The sequence below is a fragment of the Oryx dammah genome, unplaced genomic scaffold, assembly GCF_014754425.2.
Source record: "Oryx dammah isolate SB20612 unplaced genomic scaffold, SCBI_Odam_1.1 HiC_scaffold_8, whole genome shotgun sequence".
NCBI classification, from domain to species: Eukaryota; Metazoa; Chordata; class Mammalia; order Artiodactyla; family Bovidae; genus Oryx; species Oryx dammah.
The window spans coordinates 19,120,097-19,146,339 of NW_024070192.1; the positions used below are offsets into that span (position 1 = coordinate 19,120,097).

A 26,243-nucleotide genomic window follows, 5' to 3' on the forward strand; every position below is an offset into this window, starting at 1 on the left:
TATACAGAGTAGGTACTATTATTAGCCTCCTTATTTAAACAAGGAAACTGGGGCATAGCGAGGTGAGGAGATTTGCTCACTCCCACAGCTGAAGTGAAGTCGCTCAGTCGTGTCCGACTCTTTTCGACCCCATGGACTGTAGCCTACCAGGCTCCTCTGTCCATGGGATTTTCCAGGCAATAGTACTGGAGTGGATTGCCATTTCCTTCTCCAGGGGATCTTCCCGACCCAGGGATCGAACCCAGGTCTCCCGAATTGTAGACAGATGCTTAACTGTCTGAGCCACCAAGGACAGCTGGGAAGTAATAAAAACAGATTCAAATGCAGATTGTTTGGCTCCAGAGGCCGTACACTCCACCAAATCTATACTGTTCTGCCTGTCTGGTAGTGGCCTCACAAGGTTCTTCTGAGAATCCAGTGAGAGAAATGTACTAAAACTCTTTGTGGGACTTCCCTGGTCGTCCAGAGCCTAAGACTCCACATTCCCAATGCACGGGGCCCAGGTTTGATCCCTAGTCAGGGAACTAGATCCTGCATGCTGCAACTAAGACCCCAGCACAGCCAAATAAATAAAAATAATTTTTAAAAATGTCTCCTTGTAAACTGTAAAGCACTGTACACACACTGGAGCTGATGGTGTGGCTGGCCAGGAGCTGCAGAGGCAATGACTGTGGTGGGAAAGTACCTCCGGTGTACTGCTCACTGTGAAGCCCCTTCAATTCCAGAATTCTCGGGGATGCTCTTGATGTGAGAGGCGAGGGGCTGGCAGGTGTGGAAAATAACGAATCTGGCTGCCTTCCTAGTGGTTCAGATGCTCCACAGAGCCACAGCCTGAAACACTGCCTTGATCTTCACTCATCTTATTTTGGGTCACTGTCCTGTCAGCAGAGAAGTCTTGTAGGCAGGGTGACTAAGGCTGGTGAGTCATGCACCCTGTCAGCCTCCTCCGTGTACCAGCATCTCTCAGCCAAGAGAAAGAGAGGAGAGCTTGTGCCCACCTGCGCCCAGTGTCGGGGGCTGGGGGCTAGGGAAGCGAGGACTTCCCTTCAGACGAGCCAGAAGGCTCTCTACAGTCACTCACAGACCCTCAATCACACATGCACAACATACATACACACACACACGCACGCATGAAACAGTCTCCTACCACAAAGAGGTACTTGTCAATCCTTCCTTAGAAGAGGGCCCTCGGACGTCCCTGGTGGTCCCTTGGTTAAGATTCTGTACTTCCACTGTAGAGGGCACAGGTTCGATCCCTTGTTGGGAAAGTTCCACAGGCTGTGTGATGCAGCCAAAAAAATAAGAGGTCCCTCAGTACTTACTGGCTGGCTGAATGAGTGCATAAGTGGAAGGACAAATTACAGATCACATTTGCAAAGTGATTATCAGCTTACAAACAGTTGTCCCATATACTAGTTCATGTAATCTTCAAAAAAGAATGAGGTATCACGCGAAACCCAAATATATAAATAAAAATACTGACACTCAGAGAATTACTGTCAACTCTTCAAGGTCTCACAGCTGATTAAAGGCATTTACTGAATGAATGACTGAGTTGGTGAATCAGGATCTGAAACTATGTTGTCTTCTCTGAATTCAGTTACTCTCTTTACCATATAATATGATGCCATTCTCCTCATGAAGGATTAAAACCCAGTCTCAGGTGGCTCAGATGGTAAAGAATATGCCTGAAATGTGGGAGACACAGGTTCAATCCCTGGGTCGGGAAGATTCCCCTAGGGAAAGGAATGGCAACCCATTCCAGTATTCTTGCCTGGAATTCCATGGACAGAAGAGCCTGGCAGGATACAGTTGACCACGGGTCTGTAAGAGTCAGGGTCGCAAAAAGTCGAACACGACTGAGAGACAAACACTTTTCCTTTTTCCTCTGAGGAAGGGCAGTTGGAGGCAGTAGTGATAATCAGGCAGTGCAGGAAGGTGTCCTGGAAAGCCAGCATCACCTTCTTAGCTGATGCCTTTCCACAGAGAGAATGACCCACCCTTTCTGTCCACCAAGTTCGTGCTCTGGCAGCCACCCCTAACCATACTGTTATAACATCTTCATTTATAGACTCACCCCATTTAGACTGTGAGCCCTGAGCCTTGTTCATCTCTGGGGCCCCAGCATCTGGCATCACCTAGGTAATGAATAAATGAATGAAGTATGTGGCAGAACTCCTGCTAGTCTCCAAAACAAGGAATCAACAGTAATCTGACCCCCAAGATTCCATACTGTGGTTTGGTAGCAAGAAAATGCACAGGGCCAGTTCTGAAAATCCAAAATCTGTCTCTTTCTCTTCCCTTAGAAAGCCCACTAATATTTAGGAGGCTAATAGCAACAGGGCAATCTCAACTTTCAGAGAATAAAAGAGGACAAGGACATCCCAGCTGCTCCACCCCAGACAGCCCAGAGAGCTAAATTCTCTTTCTCCCTCAAAAGGGCCCACATAGCATGCTTCCACCCACAACTTGGCTCTCCCACACACACACACACAGTTTTCTACCTCCCTGCAGACAGCCTGCTGCTGCCACCTCCCCACCCAGTCCTCGGCTATCAGAACTCTGAACACCCAAAAAGGGAAAAGCAGTTTGTGCTGAGAGAAGACAGAACCAGGGAGGAAGGGAAGGGCTGTTTGCTGCCAGCTGACGTCCTGCAGACTGAGCTGCCTGCGTCTGTGCCAAGGGTGTGGCCCCTGGCAAAATCTGATCTAGACGGGAGAGGGAGAGAGAGAAATGTATACCGACTCCTACAGCACTTTCTGAGTTCTAGCTTAAACTGTCCTGAATTGGCCTCCCCAAGAGAGAGGATGATATCAAAGGCTGGGGACTTTCCTAGTGGTCCAGCGGTTAAGAGTATGTTGCAGGGGACGTGGGTTCAATCCCTGGTCAGGGAACTAAGATCCTGCACGCCACCTGGTGAAGTCAAAAACAAACCAACAAACCAAAGGCTCATTCATGATGAAGGATGGGAGGTCATACATTCATTCAACAAACATTTACTGGGCATACTACATGCCCAGCAGCACAATCAGCACAGGGATGCACACCTGTCCTGGGAAAACACACTGGAGTGGGAGAGACAGACTAGTAAACAGGCAACTGTGTTGCAGAGAGATCAGAGGAAAGGAAGAGACACTGGGCACAGTAAGAGGTCAGAGGAGGGGCACCTCACCCAGACTCAGGAGTGAAGAGGTAGTCAGGGAGTCTGCCTGGAGGAGGCCACACCCAACACACTGAGTTAAGAGAAAGGAGGAGGAATTAGATCAGTGATCATGGGAGGAGAGGCATTTCTGGGCAGCAGGAACAGCCTGTGCAAAGGCCTGGGGCTGACACAGAGAGAACCCTGCTGGCATGGGCCATGATCTGGAGCAGCCCAGTGAGGGGCTAAGCAGAGGAAAAGCTCAAAGGAGGAGCACCTTTGTCGCAGATGTTAAGGAGTTTAGATGTTGTTTTCAACACAGCTGGGCTTTCATCAAAAGGCTTAACAGGAGGAGATGACTGACCCGATTTGCATTTTGGAAAAATGAGTCTGGCAACCAAGTGGGGAAGAGATTCCCAGGTTCAAGAGGGAGAAGTAAGGGACTTTTCTGGGGGTTCAGTGGTTAAGACTTCACCTTCCAATGCAGAGGGTATGGGTTTGATCCCTGGTCGGGGAGCTAAGATTCCACATGCTTTAGGGCCAAAAATAAAAATAAAAATAAAACAGAAGCAGTATTGTAACAAATTCAATAAAGAAAGCCGTTTTTTAAATGGTCCACATTAAAAATTAATAATAATAAAGAAAAAAAAAAGATGGGCGAATAAGAGACCACCAAGGAAGCTAGGGTTGTAGCCCAGTGAGAAATGATGAGGACCTGCATTTAGGATGGTTCTGAGGGCAGGAAGAGGAAGACACAGATCTGAACAGTATCTAGGAATTAGACTTACTGGAGATGGTGACCAGCCAGGGAAGCTGGGGGTCAGGGGAGAGAGAAGATGTTGATGCCCAGGTCCTGTTTTGGGTGTTGAGTGAATCAGATGTGCATGCCTTGAATAGAGTTGGGGAATCTGAGCAGAGGAGAAAATTTGGGCTGGAAACAGACGAGTTCAACATGGAGTCTCTTGAGTTTAGCAAGATCTCTCTTGCAGACATCCATATTCAGCATGGGGTGGAGGAAAAGTGTGGGGCTAGAGATGAACACTTAAGAGCTGATGCATACCTGCTGTGATTAAAATTCTGGGTGCGGATGAGATCGTTGGAGAAGAATTTGCACATCTGAGAGTGTACAGACTTCATCTTCCTGTCCCCAGGCAAGATGGGCTGAGATAATGTAAGTGAAAGTGCTTGGCCTGACACGTGGGTCAGAATGGATGCTCAGTAAATTGCAGTTGAATGAACAGTAGGTCCTGAATCATGAAGAATCATTTAGTCTAATGTTTTGCTTTCCAGGTGGCACTAGTGGTAAGGAACCCGCCTGCCAATGCAGGAGACATAAGAGACGAGGGTTTGATCCCTGGCTCAGGAAGATCCCCTGGAGGAGGGCATAGCAATCCACTCCAGAGAATCCCGTGGACATAGGAACCTGGTGGGCTACAATCCATAGGATCAAAAAGAGTCAGACACAATTGAAACGATTTAGCACACAATGTTTTGCTTCAGAATACAATCAACATCATTCCCCTCTTTCTTTCAAAGCTTTCAGTCCTATTATCTCTCCTTTTTTTAAAATCCTATCATCTCTTGATACTAATTGAGACGTTCCACACCTCATATACATTCCTCCTATCAGATTCCAGTCTTTGAGTCCTGATCATCTTGCTCGCTATATTCACCAACTGCTCACCCTCGCTCCCTGCCTCCTACACTCTCCCTTCGCTGATATTTTTAAACTGTTTATTTTCAGATACTCTTCGTCACTGCCATCAGCTGCCTATTTGAGATATTTTCATCAAATATTGTATTTGTGTAGTTAAATCGTAACTTTCCGTACAGGAAAGCAATGACACAAGTAATCCAAAAGAAAAAAAAAAGATCAGTTTAAATGACTCTTAATTGGGTTGGGAAGCTTCTTCAGTCCCTGTATCTGAATATGGGTTTATTAGATAATTCAAAAGTCAAATTCAAACAAAATGGCCATATTAGGGAAATTGATCCAAGAGGAACTTGCTTAGAACTTGCCCAACTGTTCCATTCCAAAGCCTTCAACATGGCACCCAGACTTCTACCTATCCATCTTTCTATCCACCTATCCATTGCATCTATCAATCTTCCCATCCATCTATCCTCCAAATCCATCTGTCTGTCCATCCATCCATCCATCTATCTAAAAACATCTTTTGAATGCCTGCTCTATTCCAGACACTTCACTAGGTGCTGTTGTTCAGTCGCTGAGTCATTTCTGACTGCAGCATGCCAGGGTTCCCTGTCCTTTACCATCTCCCAGAATTCGCTCAAATTCATGTCCATTGAGTCTGTGATGCCATCCAACCATCTCATCTTCTGTTGTCCCCTGCCTTCAATCTTTCCCAGCATCAGGGTCTTTTCCAAAGAGTCAGCTCTTCACATCAGGTGGAAAGTATTGCACTCGGTGCTGAGGGATATGTAAATAAATGTGATATGGAACCAAGAGTCTCCCAATCCAAGTGGGAGACTCAAGATTAAATGCTCTAAGAGAAGAATTAGAAGAGAAGACCTAATAATTCTTTCCAGAGGAATCAGGGGAGCCTTCACAAGAAAGGCTCTGATGGAGGAGAAAAATTTGGAAGGGGATAATTGGGATACAGGACAGAGGGGCAAAATTTACACCCTAGTATACAGGCCACACCTGGGCATGGGGAATCTAACCACAGGACTTCAAACCATGTCCCGTCTCTTTGCCTCTGTATATTCATCGTTATATCAAAGGGATTGTAATGTGCTTTTCTAACTATGCTCCATTGAAGGTAAAGTAACCAGTTGTCTCTGTTTGCCCTGGTTTGAGAGATTTCTTGAGATTTGGGAGTTTTGATGCTAAAACAGGTCAGATCCAGGATGCTGGTCACTGTAACTAAAGGGTGATCCTTACAGATACCATTAGGAGGTCACAGAGGCAGGAAGTAAGGGAGGCAGGACTCAGGGTAGAGGACGGTCCAGGGGGCTCAGAGCCCCCACTTTTACTCTCACCAGATCAGTCATGACCTTTTTTGCATATTGAGTTTCTTTGTTAGATTTTGTTGGAAGGAACATTGCTGTTAGTTTTTCAAACAGTTTGAAAACTATTGGACTGAATGGTCTCTAGTGTCCCTATCAGAATTTTGAAATTAAAATTATGTATCTATGGGAAGTTGATTTTTCCTCTCTCCTTTCCATTATCCTATCTTGTATTTTTTTTCCCCTTTGTCTGATGAGAGGCACAGGGGACTGTAAGACAGATATAAGCATTTTGGCTCAAAGGTCTTCCTTCCTTTAGGACTTTTGAAGTGAAGTGAAGTCGCTCAGTCGTGCCCGACTCTTTACGACACCATGGGCAGTAGCCTGCACCAAGCTCCTCCGTCCATGGGGTTTTCAAGGCAAGAGGACTGGAGTGGGTTTCCATTTCCTTCTCCAGGGAATCTTCCCAACCCAGGGATCGAACCCAGATCTCTCACATTGTAGACAGACACTTTACCGTCTGATCCACCGGACTTTTAGAAGCTCTTAAATAAATGAGAAAATACTAAGCTAAATTAAAATTGAGGGGATTTTGTTTTGTTTTAAGATTTCTTTTTTGATGTGGACTAGTTTTTAAAGTCCTCATGGAATTTGTTACAATATTGCTTCTGTTTTATATTTTGGTTTTTTGGCTGTGAGACATGTGGGATCTTAACTCCCTGACCAGGAATCAAACCCATACCTCCTACATTGGAAGGTGAAGTCTTAATCACTGGACCACCAGGCAAATCCCAAAACTGAGTTTTAAAATCCATACCATTCCAGCCTAAAGGAAGGTATCTTTCATTTTATATCTTTCTCTCTCTCCAGGTAGCACCACTTGTTCTGAAATTATATCTCTGTGGATAAGTTTGGGGGTTGGGGGAAAATTGTTCAATTGTGTCCAACTTCTGTGACCCCATGGACTATAGCATACCAGTTTCCTCTGTCCTCTACTATCTCCCAGAGGAGACTTTCCATGTCACATTTATTTTCAAATCCCTCAGCACCTGGTGCAATACTTTCCTACCTGATGCGAAGAGCCAACTCTTTGGAAAAGACCCTGATGCTGGGAAAGATTGAAGGCAGGGGACAACAGAGGATGAGATGGTTGGATAGCAGCATCACAGACTCAATGGACATGAGTTTGTTCAAATTCATGTGCACTGAGTCGGCGATACTATCTAACCATCTCATCTCTACCACTCCATTCTCTTTTTGCCTTCAATCTTTCCCAGCATCAGGGTCTTTTTCAGTGAGTGTGCTCTTCGAATTAGATGGCCAAAGTACTGGAACTTCAGCTTCAGCATCAGTCCTACCAATGAATGTTCAGGGTTGATTTCCTTTAGAATTAACTGGCTTCATCTTCTTGCAGTCCAAGGGTCTCTCGAGAGTCTTCTCCAATACCACAGTTCAAAAGCATCGGAATTCATCATTCAGCCTTCTTTATGGTCCAACTCACATCCATACGAGACTACTGGGAAAACCACAGCTTTTTTGACTATACAGACCTTTTTCAGCAAAGTGATGTCTCTGCTTTTTAATACATAGAGACAAGGGGATAATGAATCACCCTAAAGAATCTCTCCTTTTTCAAAAAAATTCCCTCTTGTTTCAGGGTGGGACAACGAGCTGAGAGGGGACCAGGAGAAGCAGTTGGAAACAACATCCCAGCTCCCCCTCCCATTTCAACTCCCTCTGGCAGCTCTAATTGAGGCCTGTCACAGGGAGAGAAGCCAGCTGCAAATTGCATTCATCAACGAATTACCGCAATTACAGCCTCAGCCCCAGCCTAATGGGGGTGACACGTCCGGTCAGGCAGTCCCCTTCCTCTGATTCAGAGATGCCAAATGCTTTGGACTACCAGGGTCACTTTCCCCAATCCAGACCCGATGCTTTATCCTGGTCCCACACCCTGCCTTCTGTCAATACAGTAGGAAAGATGAGTGCTCCCCCAAACTCCTCCCGGGTGCTTCCATCTATCAACTGTCACTGAAATTCGCCCAGCAATCTACCCCTAATCCCCTGTTGTTCTTTTTTCCTTTTCTTTTTGGCCATGCCTCACAACATGCAGGATCTTAGCTCCCATGCCCCCTGCAGTGAAAGCTCAGAGTCTTAACCACTGGACCTCCAGGGAAGTCCCTCCACTGCTGTTCTTTAAGCTGAGTTTCCTCCAGATTTGGTCCTTGGAAGAACTGATTTGCTGAGAGTTCAAGGGCCTGTTAAGAATGTTTTCCTTGTTGGCAGAGGGCCAGCCCACCTCCTCCATCCCTCCTGCCCACCCGGACACACAGGGCCCGGTCTAGGGTGAGGTTCAGATGAAACCTGTGGAGGTGTAGTGGAAGTGTCACCTCCCAGAGGGAGAAGTATGTGGCCACCCACATCTGTCCGCAGCTGCTTCCTCACTCCCTTCCCTGGAACCAGCAGTCCTGGTTTCAACAAGAGGGGTGTGTTTGTGTGTCTGCATGTGTGTGTGTGACAAACCACAGGAAATCCACATGCTAGAGACAGGAGGGTTATGGGGCGCATGGCACTGCATCCCTCTGTGTGATCTGGGGCATGAAAATGCAACCAAATGCCCTCAGAGAATACTTTCTTTTTCTCTCCCTTGCTTTTTGGATCAGAATTCTGGCATCTCTACAAACAGGGCTGTACCAGAGAAAAGGGCGGTTCAGAGGTCAGTCCATCCATCCCCCAGCCTCTGACCAGAAACAATCATCTCTTCCTTTCTCCCAGTCTCTGTTTGAATTTGAGAGGGGACAAGGAAAGGAGGTGTCTTTCCAGTGCTGAAGTTTCTAAGGAAGCCAGCCCAGATTCCACCCTTTCCTTCCAGAGAATGTATCCTGTGATGTTTAAGTAGGAGTCAAGCCTTGAGAATGAATTTATCCTAAAGTGTCCTTGTTCCAAGAGAGGAGGTGGGGATGGATACACCTAGTAAAGGAAGCACGCAACAGAAGGGATTTGAGTCAAATGTCCCCTGGGACCCCAAAGTTTTCTAAGGGAACAGTGGGGTTCAACTGACCCATTGACAAGGAAAGAGGTCAACATGGGCAACCCAGTACCCCAACTTCCTGGAGGCTTTCAAAGAAACTCAGCATGAAAGGGCAGAAGAGAAAGGGCAGCTCAGAGGCAGGAACCAAGGATGCTGGGGATAGGGAGGGACCAAAAAACAGACAGAGAGAGAAACAAGGTGGGAAGAGGGCAGATAAGGGCTGAGGTTGAGACCCAGAGGGAAGGTAGAAAGAGGACAGGATTGCCAAACACAGGCAGCAATCAGGGCTCTGGCGTGCCCAGGTCAGCGACTTCTCTAGGTCTACACCCTGAGTGGATGCCTTGACGCCCCGCCCAGGCCCCTCTACTGGCTGTAAGTGTTGGTTCCAATGACTCCAACAATTTGTGGTGGCCTCTTCTCTGGAGACCTGAGCAACCAGCAGCCTATTAACTAACTGATGGGATGGGGGAAGGGTACCAAAGACCAGCTTCCCTGTCTTAGGGGGCTCCTCTCTGTGGTTCCAGGCTCCATCCAGAGCTTCCCTACTGAGTGAAGTCCAAATCAGACTCCAGCTGTGAGAAGGGGCTTTTGCTGAGCCCCTCTCCTGCCCCATCCTGCTTCCCTCTCTCCTCTTTTCCTGAGACTTTGCCCTTAATAAACCTTGTGCCTCTGAATTCCTGTCTCAGGCTCTGCAGCGAGGATCTAGAACGTCTCTGAGTACAGGTTATACCTTTAGCTCCAGTGCCAAGGAAGGTGTGTCTGTGCACAATAAAGCTAAACCTTAAGATATTATAGGCGATTTTTTGAAAGAATGAGTGATTGATTGGATTGATGCTCTCGGGCAGAGGGTGGGGGGAGACAAGTGGGTGGAGGGTTTTATTGTAGAACTGACCTCTCCCACTACACATACACACATTTGGGCCACCTGCTAATGTTTTGCAAACTCAGGAGCAGATAATCCAGATCCCCCAGCTGGCATCTTCCCCTTCAGTAGCTCCTGCCTGAGCTCTCTTTCTGCTCCAGCACCTTTCAGGGGTTGGGAGAGGGCTGGGCTGAGGAAGGCATCAAGTGATGGGAAGATGATGAAACTTCAGGCTATCAACACTGTTGCTACTATCTCAGTAGTAAGATGAAAGGTCAAAAGCTATTGAGTAAAATCAGGTTAGGAATTTTCTGTGGATTCTAGTTAACTGGGCTCATCAGCAAACAGACAGTTAAAGAGATGGTTTATAGCATGAACACACCCTCATTGAAACTATAAAATCACCTGCAAAGTAATCAGGTTTGAATCAGTGAGAATCATAGTTTGATAAGGTGTTTTTAATTACACTGAGGGAATTCCCTGATGGTCCAGTGGTTATGACTCAGAACTTCCACGGCAGGGGGCACAGGTTCGATTCTTGATCATGGAACTAGATTCCACATGCCACAGCTAAGAAGTTTGAATGCTACAACCAAGACCCAACACTGTCAAATAAATACACAAATTTTAAATAATAACAATATTTTTAAAAGAAATTGAATATGAACAACATATGTAATTTAAGAATTTCTGGGAGCCACATTTTTTAAAGGTAAAATGAAGCAGATGAAACTAATTTTAATGAAGCATTTTAACTCAATATATTCAAAAACTCAACATATCTATATAAAAAAGTGTGAGAGGTATACATTCTTTTTTCATACTAAGGCTTCAAAATCTGTTGTATGATTCACATTTACAGGTCTCAGATCAGTTATATTTCCCCTGCTCAGTGGCCACATATGGCTGGTGGCTGCCATACTGGATGTCACAAGTCTAGAACTTGGGAGTCCCTTCCCTATCCCCTGCCCTATGCTGGGCTCCTCTGGAGTGCCAAGGCAGATAATGGGATCTAGATACAGTTTAACCATCCTGGGGTGACCTTGGGAGGAGCTGAGGTAGAGGAGTGGTGAACAGACTCTAGGCAGCGTCCCAGGCCAGGTAACTAATTACTGGGAAGGGAGGAACAAAACTGTCTGTTAAACCTCAACTTCAGGTCTTGCCTCCTGAGCAGTAGGTAGGACCAAGAAAGTACTTCCAATCCCATGGTCCTCCAAGCCCCTACTTATCAGAATACTTAATTCCAGTTCTAAATCTGCTTCTTTTCCTCACCTCCTCCAGGAAACCCTCCCAGATAAACTCCCTAACCTTATTTGATAGTGTCTTTCCTGAATGCTATTAGCATTTATAGACTAAAACAGATTCTTCACTGAGGTGACACCCCAACCCTCCAACCCTTGGGTGGACACCCCGCATTCCATAGATACAAGATGATCACCCACCACACTTATGAGTTTGCCTGCCACTGTCCTGGGGATAGAGCAGTGTGCAAAATGGATGAAGGCTGTCCTGTACAACCTGGAGATGAAGGCAGACAGTAAACAAACTTAAAAACAAAACAAGGTCATTTCAACAAAAGATAAGAGGAAGACAGAAAGATCATTAAGGAGTTCCCCATGCCCACCTCCTACTGAGGACCAGAGAAAGAAAACCAGAAAAGATAATTATGTATTCAACCCCCTCCCTTTACAGATGGGTAAACTGAGATCAGGGGACAAGAAATAACTTGGTCAAGGTCACAGAAATCTCGCTTCGTGGGTTACTTTCTGGGGTGCTGCCTGGTCTGACTGGTGGCTCTGTTCCTCTCCCATTACACTGGGAGAGTTCCCGGGAATGAGCAAGCACTTCTGCCTTCTCTCTCCTGAGGGATAAGAGTCAGCATCTGGAATGGAAAGCAGGGCATGATCTTATAAAAACAAACACAATTAAAAGCACAAAACCTCACTTTCAGCAATCTTTAAAAGCCAGCTGTCAGCCCCACCCTACTCCACCAGTCTTTTTACCAGATTTATTACGAGGGGGATGGGAGATGCTAAAGAGATAAAACCTCCTTCCTCTCCCCCTTCACCATCACACCACTCTATCCAGGAGGGGCAGAGACCCGGATTAGCGCAGAGACCTGAATAAACTAAATAGAGATGGAGTCCCAAACAATTCGGGGTAGCCGAGAGATCTGATACTTCACACTCTGGCTTCCGGTTCCGGTTCCGGGATCCCATGAGTTATAGTGGCTGGTGGGGGCCCCTATAGGTTGGTTGGGCGGGGAGGTCCCGGGCCCCAGCTCCCCTCCTTCAAGCTCAAATCTGTTCACATTCCCTTCAGAGCATGCGCTCCTATCTCAGCCTCACTCCCTCCCTGGGCCAAGTCCCAGGGATTTATTTCAGGAACTGTTTCGCCCACTCTGCCTGCCGCCTGTGAGGAGCTGGGTGCTTAGGGTGTCCTCACCATCTGCCCACCTCCATCATCAGCCAGGCATTCCTGGGTGGAGCTCAATCCTCAGGCCTGCAAATCCTCTACCTTCGCTGGTGATTGTATTTCTTACCTCCCCTAAAGCGAGAGCACTGTAAAGTCTATCGCTTCCACCCCGCCCCCTCGCCGCGGGCAGAACCGCCGGGGAAGACGCCATCCCTCCACCCCTTCTCCCACCCGCTCACACACACACACCCCTCAGCTTAAAGAGGCCTTAAAATCTGAGGATGGAGGGCGAGAAGGCTGGTTTAAAGTCTCCCCCAACACACACACTCAAACACTCTCTAAAGGCACACACACATACTTGGTCACTATCTAGAAAAATTTGAAATAAATGTACCCTTTGACACAGCAATTCTACTTCTAGGAATCATCTTACAGGAAATCTCCAAGTGTACAAAGAAATATATACAAGGAAGTTCATTGCTGGGGACACACTGTGGATTTAATTCATAAATGAAGGTCCATTCATACAATGGAATCTCATGTAGTCATCAGAAAGAATGAGAAAAATCCATATGTCCTGACATTGAATTATGCCCAAGATATAACCTGTACAACAATATGCCTGAGATAATCCCATATGTGTCATATATATATGTGAAAGATTATATATAAAAACCTGTTCAAAATGTTTAGCTAGCTCTGAAGTTTAGACGATGGGGCATTCCATTTTCTAAGTTTCTTTCAAAACAAAGACCTATAACTTTGGTAATCAAGTGAGGCAGGGAAGAGCAGTAAAAAAAAAACAAACACATCTTTTAAAGGAAGGAGGGATGAACAAACACCCTCCTCTGTCTTAGCTTGGAGAAGAGGTTCCATGACACCCATCCGCAAACTCCCCAGCCAGGTCCTACAGATGGCCTTGGAAATGATGGGTGGCCAGATACAATCCCTTATAGCCCAGTGCTGGCCTGGGCCTTCCTTACTGCCCTCGATCCCTCCCCTTCCCTGGCCTCCGTTCAGAAAAGGTCCACGTTAGAGAACAGGCTGTCCTGTGTGCTCCTAGTTCTTCAGTGGAATTCAGTGCTTCCCAGGCCATGGTGGTGTCCATCTCCAGAAAGACTTGGCATGATGCATGGTCAATGTGAAAGGAGGGTGGGGACTTCTGGCCAGTTTTGAGGCCAGAGCTCTGCTGGGCTTTGAAGATAAAGTCCCCACTCTTCAGGAAGGGGAGTGGGGGAGCGGAAACTGGCCCCTAATCTAATCAGGGCAGGGAGGGAGGGAAAGAGCTCTGAGGTCCTGGACTTGCTCCCTGTCTCCTATCTCTTGTTGTCTGCTGAGGGAATCCAAAGAGCCAGCCTGGGAGGAAGGATCTGGACACACCACTAAGTAGCTTTATCCTCTGGCAAGTCACTGCCCACTTAAGGAATTCTTTCCTCCCTTTTTGCTACTTTTTTCCTTTCCTTGTTTTGGTCTCGCCAAAGCAGCATGAAGGGTCTTTCTTAGCTCCCTGACCAGGGATTGAACCCATGCCCTCTGCAGTGGAAGCACAGAGTCCTAACCACTGGGCCACCAGGGAAGCCCCTCTATTTTGCTACTTTTTCTTTGCCTTGAGCACATGCAGCATAGGGGGACTGGAGGGGGAATGGGAAGGTGAGAGACCACTGCCATCTTTGCATTCATGAGGGCTATGGGGAAGCACAGGGCACCCAGGGAAAATGCCCTCCACCTGGATTTCACCATCCAAACTGTGCGAAAAGAGGTGGCTAGGGGAGGGGGTTTCAGCCCAGAAGGGAGCCCCAATGCTGGGTCCACTGGTTTCCTTCAATTTCACCTCACAGGCAGTCAGTCCTTGACCACCATTCCTGGCCCCTGGACATCCTCGGCCCTGAGAAAGCCTCTCCCTCAGTACCTATTCAGGGACTCAAAGAAATTCTCCTGGACTTCCCTGGCACTGCAGTGGTTGGGAATCCGCCTGCCAAGGCGGGGGACTCAAGTTCAATCCCTAGTCGGGGAAGATTCCACATGCCTCGGGGCAACTAAGCCCATGTGCCACAATTACTGAAGCCCGCGCACCCTAGAGCCCATGCTCCACAGCAAAAGAAGCCACTGCAATGAGAAGCCTGCATACTGCAACTAGAGAGCAGCCCATTTCCTGCGACGAGAGGAAGCCCGAGCACAGCAAGAAAGACCCAGCACAGCCAAAAATAAATGAATAAATAATTCTCTTAAAAAAGGAAGCTTAATAAAGAAGCTGAGACAGAGAGACTACAACCTGCCCTCAGTCCTGATCCCACTCCCATCCCAAGCCAGCTGGCCCAGAGTTTGACACCCAGAATCCCTGAGGTGATCACCTCCCTCCCACCTCTCTGTCCCTTTGATGGACTAAGGCAGAAAGATTATTTCAAAGCTCTGGATCCCCACCCAGCCAGAATGTAGCTTTCTAATCAGAATACCCCAGTGCTGCCCTCTCCCTACAACGCTTTCAGAGCCACTGGCTTCTCCATTCCACTGTCACTTGCCACCAGTATCCTCTTCCTCCACCCCCTAGGTGGTCAGGGCACAGGGCTATGGGGAAGAGCTGGGACATTCACAGGTCTCCTGTGGACCATGACCCCTCCCCAGGGCTGGAGCGTGGTGGGGCAGTGAGGGGAGGAGAGGAGCAGAAGACAATCGAATAAGATGGGGAGGAAGGATGGTTGGCAGGGCCGTAGAGCTGGCACCGCAGAGGCCTCTCTGCTAGGGATGGGGGAGCACCTCCAAGTTATGTTGCATGCTAAGTCGCTCAGTTGTGTCCAATTCTTTGCGACCCCGTAGACTGTAGCCTGTCAGGCTCTTCTGTCCCTGGGATTCTCCAGGCAAGAATACTGGAGTGGGTTGCCATTTCCTCCTCCAGGACATCTTCCTGACCCCGGGACAGAACCCTTGTCTCTTATGTCTTCTGCATTGGCAGGCAGGTTTTTTAACGTAGTCCCCCAAATCCAGAGACCTCAGTCCCCCAGGAGACCAAAAATGGAGAGAACAGGTCCTTGGAGATTTTAAGACAGAAGAGAGAATTGGGGTGGAATCGGGAAGAAAGATCTCCCAGCAAGAGCTTAGGGTCCTTCCAGCCAGGGCCTCCCCAGCCTGCTCTTGGGCTGCAGGAGAGGACTCTGCCCCAAGGCCTGGGACAGATGAATCACAGGTGTGTGTGGACGGGGGCCAGGTAGCACGTGTCCCCAGTAGAACCAGTCCAGCAGCTCTGCCCAGCAGGCCCCAGTGCTGACGCAGACTTGGGCACCCTTCCGGATGGTTGCACACCCACCCCCATCCTGCCAGGCACCTTGAGGGCTGAGGGAGGGACGGTGCACAAGTGTAGCAAATGTGAACTGGCCCCAATTCAGCGAAATTCCGCTTCTGCCAACTGGCTAGGAAGAAAGGAGTTCCTTAGGAAGGCTCCCCAGGATGGGGTTGCCAGCACCTCCCCTCCGTCCCCAGGTCCTTTCATCTGATTCTGGAGCCAGGACTCTGAACTGGCTCTTAGGAGCCCTTGTTTGCACAAAGGGTGGGAGCAGGACTGGGGGACTGGAAAGAATTGATGGTGTTTGGTTTTTACTTACGACTCCTACTCAGATTAGGAGGATCTAATTGTCCTCAGACACAGCTGGCCCTCCTGCTGGTGAGGATGGGGTGGCCCTAAGAGTCTGGGCAGGCGCTCACGACATCAGCATTTTATGCTTTCCATTATTGCTAACATTGGTGGCCTACACTGATATCCAGCAGTCCTCACTCCCACCTGGCTCAAACAGCTACTAGACTTCCCCTCTCGTGGGAATAGCTACCATTCCCAGACCTGGACGACTCAAGGCTTAGTCACAGATGCCAGGCTGGCTCAAGCCAGCCCAGGCCTCCCCAGCACCAGTCACTGCCATTGCTGCCAGTGAGCTGCAGTCAGCAGGATTGAGCACATGGAGCTGGCTTCAGGCCAGGAGGAAATTACTTTCCATTCTCACCACATCCCCCAAGGTGTGTGCTGGGTTGGGGGAGGAAATCAGACTAACCACTTGAGTGCTGGGGGTGGGACAGAGGCCCTTTGAGGACTTACCTATACAGACCTAAGAGGTGGCCCCAAGGGCAAGAATGTAGGAGCAGCTCACACCTACAAAACTTGAAGTTAAATCTGCAAGGGGACTTCCTTGATGGTCCAGTGGGAAAGAACCCACCTGACAATGCAGGAGACACAGGTTCAATAGCTGGTCTGGGAAGATTCCACATGCCTTGGGGCAACTAAGCCCATGCACCACAACTACTGACCACGCACCCTAGAGCCTGTGCTCCACAACAAGAGAAGCCACAGCAAAGAGAAGCCTGTGCACTTCAATGAAGAGTAGCCCCCACTCACTGTAACTAGAGAAAGCCCCCACACAGCAACAAAAACTCGGCACAGCCAAAAATGATAATTTTTTTTTTTTAATGCCTGCAAGGACCAGTTAGTATCAAGAGTAAGTAAGAGCCAGAGGATGAGGAAAGAAAGGGAGAAAGAAGGGACCCCAAGAAAACCGGCAGAGATCAAGCAATGTGATGTGTGTGTGTGCTGTATCTGACTGTTTGCAACCCCATGGACTGTGGCACATCAGGCTCTTCTATCCATAGATCAGGCAATAACATGGAGTTACTTAAACTCTCTGTAATCCCCAGCAGCTGCCCCATGAACACTCAATCTAATTTTTTAGAAAAGGGCTTGCTTTGCAAATTCAGCTTCAAGATAAGTCCCTCCTCCCCACCCCTGCCTGCCCATCTGGAAATCTTGGACTATCCCTGAGGCAAGGTAAGGAAAGGAAAATGCCAAACCAAGGTTAGAGCTACAGCATCATCAGTCTTTAATAACTTATAGGCAAATGCTAAAAAATAGTTAATAATTATACAGAGGACATACATGGCTTATAAAAACAGTCATAAGTCTACAAAGGGGGGATGGAGGGATTCTTGGCACTTTCATACAAACACAAAAATATAGACAATTATGACTGGCACCCCCTAGAAAAGCAACCGAGGGACATCCCTTAGTTGGGGTGGGGGGAGCCAAGAGCTAGTTCTCATTTATTCCAAATGCATTGTCCAAGCAACTTTCCTTCGTCCCTAAACACATCCAATCAAAAAGCCAGAGAAGAAAAACAGGAAACAGGGTCGAGGTAGAGTCAGTTTACATTTAAGCCTCCACAGTCCTGCAGCCTCCACTTCCCCAGAAGTCAGGATGAGGGAGAGATGTGAGAACACATCCCATCTCCCGTTGCCCGCCCCCTGTGCTGCCCCCAAACAGGACCCCTGTTGTGCTTCTTGGTCCTCCATTGAGGTGGACAGGTCCTGCACCCTGGGACTGAGTGAGGGGCCACAGGCTCCGCCTGGCTGTCCAAGTGTGCGGACCCCTACTGGTGAGGAGGGGCAGCCTCAGGTCACCGTCGCTTCTTGCCTGCCCGGGCAGCCTTCTTTCTCTTGAGGATCATCTCATACAGGCGCTCCAGGCCTGGCTGCAGGCCCAGCCCATCCACAGCACTGCAGCCCTGCACGTGGGTGAGTGTGGCAGTAGCCAGCTCCCGGACCGCCAGCCTCTTCTCCACCTCGGCGGCGCTCAGTGCCCCGGGCTGATCCTGCTTGTTGGCCAGGACCAGCACAGGCACACCCTGGTTGTCCGAGGCCCGGCTGATTCGGTGGAGCTCCACCTTGGCCTCCTCCAGCCGCTCAGCCTCAGCAGCATCCACCACAAACACCAGGCCATCTGTCCGGCGTGTGTAGGAGCGCCAGAGCGGTCGAAGCTTCTCCTGCCCCCCGACGTCCCACACTTGGAAGGTGATGCCACGGGACCCCCCCAGGGGCACCCGGATCTTCTCTGTGTTGAAGCCTTTGGTGGGGATGCTCTGAACAAACTCTTTGAACTTGAGGCGGTAAAGAAGGGAGGTCTTTCCAGCTGAGTCCAGCCCAATGACCACAACATGCAGGGCCTGGAAGTGGGGCAAGAAGGAGGCGGTGGGCGCCATCTCAGTCAAGTGGTTCCCCATGTTGAACTCTAGCTAAGATGCAGGTCTTGGGGCTCACAGAAGAGGCAGGGAGGAGACCTTGAAATTGCAGGCTTTGGAGATCACAGCTGGGTTATCTGAACAGGGAAAGGTCATGGGAAAAAAGAAGAGGATCATGTTCAATAACAAACATGAAATTTGCAACTTCTTGATCTCGTCCTAAGTCAGCAGCCCGCTTTTTAAAAATTTGTTTTCGTTTTTATTTTTTTTAAGTAGCTGCAGGTATAACAGAGGCTCTCCCCCGTCGCCTGGGGGCCATGACAGGGGCGATGAGACCGAGAGAAACCCCTAGGACACTGAGGTTGGAGAGAGAGGCCTGGATAGGGGGACAGTCAGCTTCCGCGCTTGTGGTGTGGCAGCAGGCACCGCGACCCCAGCTCCCCAGGAGAGAATCCTCGGGGGAACCTGCATCTGGGGGGCAGTGACCCGAAACTAAGAATCAGGGTACGGGCGCTGAAATCGGAGAAAGGCCCACTCCCACTCGCCTTCCACGACCCCACGGTTGACACGCCCCTCTTTACACTGAGATCCCCTCCCCAATGCCCCGCGACACTCCCCTGCCCGCCTTCCTCCGATCGCCGACTTCAGCTCCACCGCCCCGTACCCAGACCGCCTCGGCTCGGCCTGAGCAGCGCCTTTACCTCCCGTCAGCCGCGCTCTCCCCGCTCCCCTCCGGGCCAGCCCCGCTAGTATCCACGCCGGTCTCCAGCGCGCGGGCACTGCGGAGCTGACAGGGGCACTCGGCCTTAAAAAAAAAAACCCCCCGTGTGACGTCACATGGCATGGGCCAATCAGCGGCCCTGCGGCAGCGAGGCGGGGCGGAGCGTGGAGATTCGCGGATTGCAACCCGGTCCCCGCTGTGATGCAACTCTGATCAATTGGTGACCGTTTTATTAGATCTTTTCTACCATTGCCTGTATTTGGAATTAAACTCGGGATTAACCTGGGATGGAAGGTGGAAGGGGCGTGGCAGCGTTTGGCTAGGGAGGAGAGGTGAAGAGCATAATACTCTCAATACCCCCACATACCCCTCACACAGGCAGAGATATTCAGTCCATGTGTGCGCTTCCTCTGCCAGGATCTACTCGAGAGATGTTGACAAGTCTTCCTCCTTTATTTTTCCTAATTCAATGTTTTAACCTGTGTGAACCTGGAATCCCATAAAACAGCCTAAACCTATTACCCCTATTGATCCCCATAACAGCCCAGGAGGTAGGGACTGGTGTGGTCTCGCTACACAGGTGAAGAAAGCTCTGAAGGGCTCAATAACTTGTCTAATGTCGTGCGTGCTCAGTCAAGTCCAACTCTTTGCCACCCCGTGGACTGTGGCCCGTCAGGCTTCTCTGTCTATAGAATTTTCCAGACAAGAATACTGAAGTGGGTTGCCATTTCCTTCTCCAGGAGGTCTTCTCAACCCAGAGATGGAACCCTTGTCTTCTGAGTCTTGTGCATTGGCAAGCAGATTCTTTACCACTGGGCCACCTAGAAAGTCCCTGTCTAACATCACACATAGCTAGTAAATGGCTGAGCAAGGATATGTCTGAATCCAGTGCCTCAGCCCCTCACCACTTACCTATTCAGTCTCTCTAGTCAGGGAGATTATTAGCAGAATTCCCCTAGTTTCTGGTCAGAGTGCCTGCCATAGCAGACCCTACCTTGCTCAAATTGATAAAGGCAAAATTCTTCACTTCACAGGGTGTTTGCTGACTTCATTCATACTGTTTGCGCTGCAGGAGCCAAAGAAACTACGAAGACATAGCGGATGTACAGACCACAAATGCCTGGCTTCAGAGGGCTTGTACTCTAGTGAGGGAGACAAGACTGGTCACTGACAGGGAACACTGGGACTTTGTCAATCATGAGATAAGCATGTGTAAGACTTCAGAGGAGGGAAAGTGTCAACTAGAAGCTCCTGGAAAGGTTTCCAGAAATTAATGAGTACTGTGTAGGACTGATTGGGAAGTGGACAGCACTGCATGGCATCTCCCCAGTCACTATAGCCTGATTTAATCTGGGCAGCACTGAAGAGGAGATGTCACAAAGGGACAGTGTGACCAGAGGCTAACAGTGATTACCTGCAGGGAGAAAGGTAAAACTGAACGTGGAGAAGGGGATCAAAGGAGAAGCAAATTTTAACTATACTATTTCCATTTTTACAAGGAAGCTGGATCCCTGCATTTATTATGGATCACAATATTAACTTTTTAGAAAACTGTCTGTAAGGGTGATTAGAAAAGAGGAAGATGGGGACTTCCCTGGTGGTCCAGTGGCTAAGACTCTGCCCTCCCAATACAGGGGCCCCTGGTTTGATCCCTGGTCAGGGAACTAGATCCCACATCTTGCGACTTAGAGTTTGTATGCCACAACTAAAAGCTGATGAAGCAAAATACATAAATATCAAAAAAAGAAGAAATAAAAAGAAAAGGAGAGGGAAGCCATTGCCAGAGAGGAGGGCTTAGCCCTTCCTACCCACTAGCTCCCATCTGTTTAGCACCAGCCTGCCTTGCCACCTCCTCTTCCCCTTCCTGCTACAAACCAGCCACCTGGTTTTCGTTAACGATGCAGGGAGCTTCCCCAAATCCCTTAAGAAATCAAGACCTTAAGTAATTAGCTTTTACACCTCCCCCCATGTTGGGGGCTGGCAGGATGCAGCAGGAGCTAAGGAACAGGAAAGTAACTGAGTTAGCAGAGGGGAAGACAGCACAGACCAGGAGGTTGGGAACAACTGGCCTATTTAAGTAGCCACTGTATGCTAAGCTGTGGTCAAGGAACTTGGCATACTTTTCCTTTTATTCTTTTCTTTAAAAAAAAAATTTATTTTGGGCCTTGAAGCTTGCAAGAACTTAATTCTATGACCAGGGAAGGATAGAACCCTCACTCTCAGCAGCAGAAGTGCAGAGTCCTAACCACTGGACAACCAGGGAATCCCCAATACTCCTTTTTAAATATACAACTCATACCATGTCGTAAGTAGAGTTACTCTAAAAAGAGGACAGCAAACCACAGAAAGGTGAAGTAACTTGTCCAAGGTCGCTCAGCTAAAAACTGGCCAAACTTGGCTTGGATAAAATGGCTGTGAAACCAAAAATACAAAGAGAAAGAGAGAACATGGAAACTGAAAACAGACACATTGTTTTGTGTTTCTTCCACAATCTTTGACACTTCTTTGACATTTCTTCTACATCTCCTGGGCCTCACACACAAGAGGGAAATTATAATTTGATTATCTGATAAGGGAGTTGAAACTGGAAATCTCGCCCCACCCTTCATCCGTTGCCTTTGCCCAGAAAGGTGTTGACGAACAAATGGGAAGGAGGAGGTGAGGCAAGGTGGGGGTGAAGGAAGGGGCTCAGTTTGTCAGGGCAAAACCAGTCTGTGGGCCTATACCAGTCCAGTCTCTTTTAAAATGGGAACTCCAGTTCCCATTTCCACAACCAGCCTGGGGCCCAGGGAGCCTTCCTCCATTAGTCACCATTTTTGATACTGGCAGCCTCAGTTCTTACTTTGAGCATTCATGGATGGAGTGCCTGCCAGTCTGAAGGCTTCAGTGAAATGGATAAGGACACGCTCTCATAGAGTGGACATTACAATGAGGAGTAGGGAAAGACAGATAATGACTAAAGAGGGTCATTTCAGATGGTGATATAAGCCTTCCAGGAAAAAAAAACAGGGAAACGTGCTGGAGAGTGACTGAGGGGAGAGCTACTTTACATGGAGGAGCGGGGTGCTCATGAAGGCCTCTCCAATGGTGACATCAGAGGCAAGATTGAGTGGACGAGAGGCAAGGAAGCATTCCAGACAGAAGGGCAGACTAGCTGGGACCTATCTGCTTCCTCCCATTGGCTCCCTGACTTGATTAGATTCCAGCTGCTGAGTGAAGGTTCTTCCTCAGAGCTGTCTCCCCACCAGACTAAGCACTGAGCCCAGAAGCTGGTTCTTCACAGCCACAGCTCCACAGTGCCCAGCACTGTGCCTGCCACACAACAGGCAATGAGGAAGTCCTCCATAATTCATGACTATATGATAGATGAACTAAATATACTCAAGGGGTGCCTTGAGTGTGGGAACCAAGCACCCAGCCTTAGCTGGGAGTTTCCTGGTCTGGGGTCCCTGACACCTTGGGGGTTGGGAGGGATACCTAAAAACTGTGTACTTCCAGGCAAGGTCTGGGTAATACTGAACCCTCAGGCCTTGAGGAAGAGGGATTTCTTAGAGGAGAAAAACAGAGGCCATGCGAGGGATGACACTGGAGGGATAGGCCCCCCCTCAAGGCCTGGTGGTCTGAACCCTGGGCTGAGAGTCATCATGACTCCTGTCCTGACAAGTAGGCTGACTTAAAAAAACACTTTCCGCTAGGAGCCTTGGTTTCCTCAGCATGTAATGAGGGGCTTAGAGATTCCAGGTCCCTTTCCACAGGATGGCTCAGGCTTTGGAGTAGGGGAGGGTACAGGATGGGTGAGACTCACCTAGGAAGCAGATGAGGACATCCTTGTCTCCACTGCATCCCAACTGAGGACCTGTCTGAGTGCACAACTGAAGGGAGGAGAGGAGTCTGCAGGAGGAGGGATGGGAGGGGAGTGGTGGCCCAGGAGTGTGTTCAGACTGGAAATCACAAAGACCCATATTTCAAATCCCAGCTTTTCTTCCTCAAGAATAAAACAGGGAATTCCCTGGGTGTCCATTGGTTACAACTGTGTTTTCCACTGCACAGAGCACGGTTACATCCCTGGCTGGAGAAAAGAGATTCCATGGCCAAAAAAACAAGAATAAAATGGGGAAAACACAACCTACTACTTACAATGAGTGTAAAAAGAAAAAAGAAAAACTGAGAGGAAGGGGCCTTTGAAGACCCTTTTCTCCTACCAGGGGCCCATTCAGAGGCAGCTCATCCAAAACTAAGTCCCAGAGCCCAGGCCAGGGCAGAAAAGGAGCAGATGCTGCCCCCTGGTGCATGAGTCTGTCACTGCCTAAACCTGAAGCAAAGTTGGTAGAGCGAAGCTGGACAGGTTCCTTTCCTTCCTTCTGGGGTCTTTTTGTTTGTTTCTTTTTCTGGCCATGCCACCCAGCTTGTGGGATCTTAGATCTGCTACCAGGTATTGAACCCTTGCCCTTGGCAGTGAAAGCTTGGAGTCTTAACCACTAAACTAACCACAAGGGAATTTCCCTGGAGTCTTCCTTTCAGACAGGACCTTCACTATAGCTTGAATGTACAGAGAGAATGGAAAAGCCACCGTTTTCAAGTTGTTTTTGTGGAGGTAAGATCAGATGTAAATGAACATTTTCTGAGCAGGAAAGCTGATTTCAGTGACATTTCTTATGCTTTTACTGAGGGCCTAATAGCCAATAGGGCAGAGGCGGGAAGAGGCTGGAGGGCGGAGAAGGTTGGGAAGAGGCAGTTGCAGCAGGTTGTGGTGTCTTAGGAGACAGATCCACTCGGGGACAGATTCCAGCATCCATTTGCACAGGAGACTGGCACTTGGGGGGACCCCGGCATCAAGAGGGGCCTTGGGTGGTCAGCCAGAAAGAGCAGCCGGAGCTCCAAGAGGGTGACAGTGCTGTGGGAGCAACAGCCAACAGCTGTGAGGCGGGAGGAACAAGCCCACCAGAGAGAGAGACAGGGAGCTGAGTTAAGGAGAGAGCGCCAGGCTCACACTGTGCAGGGAACTCGCTGTTGGCCAGTTATCCGAGCTGAGGGACTCTTCAGAGCTTTAACAAAGGGGCTAATCTCCAGAGACCTCATATGTTTGATTCCGCTGCCCACTCCAGTATTCTTGCCTGGAAAATCCCATGGATTGCAGAGCCTGGTAGGCTACCGTCCACGGGGTCGCAAAGAGTCGGACACGACGGAGCGACTTCACTTTCACTTTTAAAAATGTATTTACTTATCTGGCTGTATCTGATCTTAGCTGTGACACACAGGCTCCAGGGCACTCAGACTTAGTTGCCCCGAAGTATGGGGGAATCTTAGCTCCACACCAGGGATCGAACTCATGTCCCCTACATTGGGAGGCAGATACTTAACCACTGGACCACCAGGAAGTCCCTGATTCAGCTTCTTGATTTCATAGATTTCTGTCAAGTCATCCATGTTGTCTGGCCCACACAAATGGGTGCATGCTTATATTGGGCAGTTTGTCAGAATCATCTAGAGGACTTGATACGCACAGAGCTGGCGCCTCCTTCCAGAATTTCAGATTCAGAAATTTGAAGACTTTGTCAGACCCAGGCTAAGCATATTATACATTGTCTCATTGGACCCTCATCCAGTCATTCAACACATATTCATCAAAAATCAAGTATATTCAGAGCACTACCATAGGTGCTGAGAATAGGCCAGCAAACAAAAGGTTTCCCATCAAGGTGAAAGACAATACAGCACTAATGGCTGTATATTTGTGAATATACCTACATTTTATGTGTCCGTGTCCAAATCTACATGTATATCTATTCCATGTGAGCATCAAGGGTGTCAAAGACACTTGGCAGCCACCAGAAATACAAGACCAGGGAGAGGGGGATATGAAACAGGAAGGCTCAGGGTGAGTGGGTGTAGATAGTTTGCAAGACTTCAGATGGAGTCATTTCTATTTTACAGGCAAGAAACGACTTTCCCTAGGGTGTTCTCATTGAGACTTTCCCATGTGCTTGCATTTCTATGGATAGATTTGCAAGTATGCTTGTCAGAGAGGCATTCTTATCACCCACAGTTAAAATATCAGGACCCCCGGTTTAAAAAAACCTGAGGCTCCAGTGGTTAGCAGGATGCTTGAATGCAAATCCTTACTTCTTTTCACATTAGTCAAGACGCTTAGCCTCTCAGCACGTCCGTCTATAAGAGTGCTTTCAAGATATAAGTGAGTCACACATATAACTTTTTTTTTTTTACTTTGGCCACTTTGTGGCCTTTAGGATTCCAGTTCTCCAACCAAGAATGAAACCAGGACTCCTGCATGAAGGCGCTGAGGCCTAACCACTGGACCACCAGGCAGTTCCCTCCCGCAGGTAAATTTAAATACTCTTACGCATGTAAACATAAATAAATAAAAAGAAGTAAGCGAAATTAAGTTTAATATGTTCTTTAACTCAAGATATCTCAGAAATTCTCTGGTGGTCAGTGATTAGCACTCCATGCTTTCAAAGACAAGGCAAGTGTTCCATCTCTCAGAGTTCTTATAAATCCTGAGGCACACCTCCCTCCACCCCGGGCCCCCCCCACAAAACAAATATCTAAAATATCATTTCAATATGTAACTAATATCATCATTACAGAGATATGTTACAGTTTTACTACTAAGTCTTTGAAATCCCAAGTGTGTTTTCCACTTTCAGTACCTCTGAATCGGGCGGAACCACCTGCCCAGCGCTCCCTGGCTGCATGTGACTAGTGGCAGTGACAGTTCAGATCAACGTGTTTCCTGTTGTTTAGTCGCTAAGTAGCGTCCGACTCCTTGGGACCCTGTGACCCGCCAGGCTCCTCTTTGTCCATGGGATTTCCTAGGCAAGAATTCTGTCATCGGTTTCCATTTCCTCCTTTAGGGGATCTTTCCGACCGAGGAATCGAATCCATGATTCCTGTCTTACAGGCGGATTCTTGACAATCTGAGCCATCAGCGAAGCCTGCAGCTGAGGAGGAGGGATAGGAAAAGGAGGTCCTAGGCGGAGGGAGCTTTCGGTAGGAAGCCCGGGATCGGTTTGGTTCCTAGAGGCACCGAAGGACAAGGGCGCTGGAGTTGCAGTGAACCCCTCCCGCGGCCCGGCCCCGCCCTCCGCCTCCAC

At 48.6% G+C, this 26,243-nt stretch overlaps 1 protein-coding gene across 2 annotated transcripts; it reads right to left on the minus strand.

Moving 5' to 3' along the window:
• Nucleotides 1-17,249: 17,249 nt before the first annotated feature.
• On the minus strand, nt 17,250-19,205 carry ARL4D (ADP ribosylation factor like GTPase 4D). Of its 2 annotated transcripts, none has more exons than XM_040245222.1 (2): nt 19,109-19,205; nt 17,250-18,544 (listed from the first exon to the last, which is right to left on the minus strand). In XM_040245222.1, the coding sequence occupies exon 2, from the start codon at nt 18,447-18,449 to the stop codon at nt 17,847-17,849; it is 603 nt and encodes a 200-aa protein (XP_040101156.1). In that variant the 5' UTR covers nt 18,450-18,544; nt 19,109-19,205; the 3' UTR covers nt 17,250-17,846. The 2 variants fall into 2 exon arrangements, with proteins under 2 accessions (XP_040101156.1, XP_040101157.1); XM_040245223.1 differs by having other exon boundaries at nt 17,250-18,878; nt 19,109-19,184.
• Nucleotides 19,206-26,243: the final 7,038 nt, after the last annotated feature.

What these genes read in the sequence shown, in the direction of transcription:
- ARL4D (XM_040245222.1), bottom strand. Translation starts at nt 18,449, where the DNA reads ATGGGGAACCACTTGACTGAGATGGCGCCCACCGCCTCCTTCTTGCCC.